Consider the following 5,393-nt stretch of genomic DNA (forward strand, 5'->3'; position numbering starts at 1 on the left):
TAATGTTAAAGTATTTTCTTATTTGGTACAGTTCGAAATATGTTTAGACCAGTATATCAATATGTAAAAGCTAGTGGAAGAGTTTTGTTGTGTTTTCGGAGCTCGTAACGGTTAGAGTAGCCAACGGCTAGAGTAGCACAACTGCTAACAGTTGGGTAGCACATGGTCGCGGCGAATAATTGGGGTTAAGTGGTTGCAACTACTAAATTATTAATCCCGTTATAAACTCCGTGGTTTATTTGTGTTCAAAACAATGACCTAATACATTTATTTAAGTAAAGTAGTTCACATTCCAAATATGCCAGCTGACAATAACTGTAAAATACATGTCTCTGAAATATGTCACTGTGTGTGATGAAAGAGGCATAGAAAGTGCAGTTAATGGAAGGTACCTGTTACCTGAAAGAAAATGTGAGAAGATATGATTGGATGAGATTATTTCTGATTTCATGAAAGTTAATGTTGATGTTATGTCAATAAAGAGCTATGTCTACATAGATTGTATATCCAGTGAACTACTGAACTATAAATGGGACTGTATTGAGACTTAATAAGCTGGTTTGTTCAATAAATAATTAAACTGAGAGAAATTGGAGGAACACAGACTGCGTCTCCTGTGTTCTCATTTATATGCTGTTTTTCAGCTTTATCATCTGCTGCTAACGGGTCCAGAACCCGGTACCCGTTACAATTAGAAACAAAAAGTATAAACTTCTTATAGTCATTCAACCCTGGAGAAAGATAATGAAATCACTAGAGCAATGTCAAATTCTAACATTATGTTTCTGTGTCTGCAAACTTGGATCAAAGTTCCTGTTTAGTCATGAACAGACACCCCCGTGGTGAAGCCTTCATACAGCTTCCTCTTTATAATCAGATGGGCTGGTCACACAACATAATTTGACTTTACGTCACACAAAGGAAACTTGATCTGTTGCGTTAAGGGGAAGGGCTTTTCTGTCAGTTTCATTTACTCGGAAGCTACGATGGTAAGCAGATTTACTTGTGTGTGATTCTTTTTGCTGTTACCATTAGATTTACCTTCAGTACGTATCTATAGATCTTAATACATTTCTAGTCGTAGTAATCATCAACACAATGTGCTTTTTATTGAAACATGTTAATTAAATTGTTTCACATTTGCAGGCTGCTGAGCAGACACAGAAGTAAGTCAGTCAGTTTATAGAAATACAAAAGCCGAACCCTGATTTGTCATTTTTCTTAATTGTATTCTTCTTATTATTATTAAAGTAGAGTGGAATATAAGGACAACAGTAACCTTTTCCAAACAAATGCTTTCCGACTTATTTATAAAATGTTGGAAATGGCTTCACGCACTCAAGAAGACACTTCAGAACTAGTGGATGAGGTGTGTATGATTGTGGTATGATGCTTCACACACACAATCACTTAGTGCTTCTCATGCATGTAGAAAATTAACTATGTTTTTCTTTTTTTCACTCTCTAGATTCTTCACAGCATCTTCTTTTTGGGGGAAATTACCCAACCAGAGTTTTCTCCCAGAGAACTTTTTCTTGATAATGATATCATGTTTGATTACTTAAGGGAAGCCTATCCGGAGCCTTTCAGACTTTATTCCTCTCGTCTACCAAGACGGAGTCCATTTTCATGTGTGCTGGACATGGTGAGATATATTTATTTGCGACAGTCGTTCATACACTGCTTTGCAAAATAATTTATGCCCCTACAATTTTTCAAGGCTTTGTGATTTCACAACTACAGAGGTCAACATGACAGACTGACTGTGATTGGTGAACAATTGTGAAGTGGAATAAAAATGGCATAAAAGAACCATTTTGAAATGGAAATGAAACATGAAGGTTCTCGTGTATGTTTATACTCTGTCCCCTTTACTCCGACTCTCCTCGTTTCTATTTTGAAGTATGATGATGACATGTTGATAGTTTTTTACAGGACAGGTAGAGGTGCAGCAAGCATGTAAAAGAAGCTGCCACAATCACCAAAATTGACTTTTTTTTCACAAATAGAAATCTAGTGGTGCAAAACTATTACAACAAAGTTCAATCAACCAATCAAAACACAAAAAAAAAAGCCAAATTGCGCAAGTTCTCCCAAAAAAGAGAGAGAGAGAGGCCTGTAATTGTCATCATAGATATACCTCAACTATGAGAGATAAAAGGAGAAAAAGTCAGAAAATCACATTGTCTGATTTTTAAAGAATTTATTTGCAAAATTTGGTGGAAAATAAGTATTTGGTCAATAACAAACAAGCAAGATTTCTGGCTCTCACAGACCTGTGTAACTTCTTCTGTAAGAGGTTCCTCTGTCTTCCACTCGTTACCTGTCTTAATGGCACCTGTTTGAACTCGTTATCAGTATAAAAGACACCTGTGCACCAAACAGTCACACTCTAAACTCCACCTCAAACAGTCACACTCTAAACTCCACCATGGCCAAAACTCGAGAACTGTCAAAGGACACCCGAAACAAGAGCATTTGGATGATCCAGAAGATGACTGGGAGAATATCATATGGTGAGATGAAACCAAAATAGAACCTTTAGGTAGAAACTCTACTTGTCATGTTTGGAGGAGAAAGAATGCTGAGTTGCATCCAAAGAACACCATACCCACTGTGAAGAATGCGGGTGGAAACATCATGCTTTGGGGCTGTTTTTCTGCTAAGGGACCAGGACGACTGATCTGTGTAAAAGAAAGAATGAATGGGGCCATGTATCGTCACATTTTGAGTGAAAACCTCTTTCCATCAGCAAGGGCATTGAAGATGAAACGTGGCTGGGTCTTTCAGCATGACAATGATCCCAAACACACAAAGGAGTGGCTTCGTAAGAAGCATTTCAAGGTCCTGGAGTGGCCCAGCCAGTCTCCAGATCTCAACCCCATAGAACAGGGGTACTCAAGTCCAGTCCTCGAGAGCTACCATCCTGCAACTATGAGATCCATCCGTGCTCCAACACACCTGAATCAAATGAATGGCTCATTACCAGACCTGTTCAGAGCTGATCCCGGTCTGCTGGAGTAAGGCTGCATCTAAAAGTTGCAGCCTTCAGTGAAGGTTGCAGTGAGATTCAGTGAAACACTATGGAGTCTCCATGTCCACCACTGGTCGTCCTGCAGGCCGAATCCTGGTTGCTGCATCCTGCCTTAACTTCTGGGAGAAACATGTAGCTGATGCAGTGATGAGCTACTATCCTGTAAAAAGTAGGAAGGCATACTTTGATGTAACCGTCAAATTTCCTGCAGGTAGCTGTCGAGGACTGGACTTGAGCACCCCTGCCATAGAAAATCTTTGGAGGGAGTTGAAAGTCCGTGTTGCCCAGCGACAGCCCCAGAACATCACTGCTCTAGAGGAGATCTGCATGGAGGAATGGGCCAAAATACCAGCAACAGTGTGTGAAAACCTTGTGAAGACTTACAGGAAACGTTTGATCTCTGTCATTACCAACAAAGGGCATATAACTGAGTATTGAGATGAACTTTTGTTATTGACCAAATACTTATTTCCCACCATATTTTGCAAATATATTCTTTAAAAATTAGACAATGTGATTTTCAAAAAAAAATTCTCATTTTGTCTCATAGTTGAGGTATATCATGATGACATATCTATGATGACAATTACAGGCCTCTCATCTTTTTAAGTGGGAGAACTTGCACAATTGGTGGCTGACTAAATACGTTTTTGCCCCACTCGCCCACATTTCAGCAGTAAGGCGGTTCAAAGTGATTTACATTATATAAGGCGGTTCAAAGTGATTTACATTATATACACACAAAGATTTAGCCTGAATTTAAAGGAACTTAGTGTTTGCTGTTTTGAGCTCACATTTATTGAAAAGTGAACTCAATGTATCCTCAAATAATTTCAGCTTTTGTCTTATGCTTGTTTCATCTCAGGTTGTTCATCTGAAAGGTCAAGAACATGAGGATGATATTAGAGAAACCCTGAAGGAACTCATCACAGAGTTGAAGAGAGGCAATAACCAAAATATGTTGATTTCCACCACAATCTGCATCTCTGCTGGCAACAGCAGAGATTCAGTGAAGCACTATGGAGTCTCCATGTCCACCACTGGTCGTCCTGCAGGCCGAATCCTGGTTGCTGCATCCTGCCTTAACTTCTGGGAGAAACATGTAGCTGATGCAGTGATGAGCTACTATCCTATAAAAAGTAGGAAGGCATACTTTGATGTAACCATCAAACTTCCTGCAGATGTCAGATGTGAAGCCTTTAATCTTGGAAGCAGAAAAGCAATAAATCCCTGCCTTTCTTGTAAAAATATGTTTGGCTTGGATACGACTGATGAACAGGAGTGGCCTTATGGCAACTGTGCAGAAGTTGAAAGTTTAAGTAACTTGCTCAGAGAGGAAGAAGTTAGAGAACGAGTACAAAGATTTGGAAACTGGACAGTAGAAAACAAGGAAAAGGTTAAACGTGCTGTTATCAATCATCTTAGAAATGAACTGAAGAAGCTTAGCTTTGCATGGGACAACCAGTTCTACACTGCACAAAAAGCATTAGCTGATAATGATGGTGAGGAAGATCTTGTAGAATAGACTTTTACTAGATGAAAAGCAGATATTCACAATGACTCAACTGTAAAGTCGCAAACATCTGAGAGATGTCAACAGTTGGGAATGGGAAAATCATTTTTAATCTGCAGACATTTTGGTATTGTTGGACTGTTTATATTTGGAGTTATTCAACATTAAATCTCTATCATTTCTTATTTACCAGAGTCTCAAGCGTCTGCCTCGTCACCTCCCATCACACATCATGACAATGTGGCCCTCTGAGCCACGTTTTATTTTTTTGCTGTATGGTTCTTCACTGCAATAATCAAGTTGTGTCCTCGCACTGTCCCTAGTATTTCATACATTGTGTCTCAAGTTCTCATGTATTTTCTTTGATTTATTCTGTCGTAAAGGTTGACCATTAAGCATCCTTAAAATGACTGGCACAATGCCTGGAGTACAGCAGCCTTTCTCCCTTCCGGAAGTTGCTGGGCGGGAAGAGCGAGCGCTGCGGGATAGGGCTATTTGCACGTCAGCTTCCACGTTTGGGGAAAAGCAGCTAAATTGTTTCCGATATATTGAAAATGGTACTTTTCACTTTTCCAAGGTAACAATTAATAACGTACATCAATCCGAAACCCCAACAAGTAAGCCGTGAAGGTTTTAAGATGTTCGCCTCGTGATACGTTCAGATATGAAGGCGAGTTTTACTTTCTTTAAACTTTGTGGCTAACGTTAGCTGATGCTAGTAGGCAATATTCTTGTAAAAATCTCTGTTATTTAAGGATCTAAACATTTTTCATTCTTTCTAAGACAATGTTTTTACCTTATTTTCAAGTATATTGTGTTTATTGTCAGTGTCAGAGACCAAGTAAC

The 5,393-nt window shown here is 39.0% G+C and overlaps 1 protein-coding gene across 1 annotated transcript; it reads left to right on the forward strand.

Annotated features, from left to right (window-relative positions):
- Positions 1 to 981: 981 nt before the first annotated feature.
- LOC129376307 (uncharacterized) lies at positions 982 to 4,711 on the forward strand. The gene is made up of 5 exons (XM_055055897.1): positions 982 to 989; positions 1,147 to 1,166; positions 1,252 to 1,369; positions 1,469 to 1,645; positions 3,900 to 4,711. Exons 1-5 carry the CDS (start codon positions 987 to 989, stop codon positions 4,557 to 4,559), a joined length of 978 nt encoding a protein of 325 aa, XP_054911872.1. The 5' UTR covers positions 982 to 986; the 3' UTR covers positions 4,560 to 4,711.
- The last annotated feature ends 682 nt before the right edge of the window (positions 4,712 to 5,393 follow it).

Source organism: Poeciliopsis prolifica, unplaced genomic scaffold, assembly GCF_027474105.1.
Source record: "Poeciliopsis prolifica strain line A6 unplaced genomic scaffold, Auburn_PproV2 SCAFFOLD043, whole genome shotgun sequence".
NCBI lineage: Eukaryota > Metazoa > Chordata > Actinopteri > Cyprinodontiformes > Poeciliidae > Poeciliopsis > Poeciliopsis prolifica.

Coding starts and splice junctions, on each gene's coding strand:
- LOC129376307 (XM_055055897.1), top strand. Junction 1,167..1,251: donor GCTGCTGAGCAGACACAGAA/GTAAGTCAGTCA, acceptor TTATTATTAAAG/TAGAGTGGAATATAAGGACA. Junction 1,370..1,468: donor CTTCAGAACTAGTGGATGAG/GTGTGTATGATT, acceptor TTCACTCTCTAG/ATTCTTCACAGCATCTTCTT.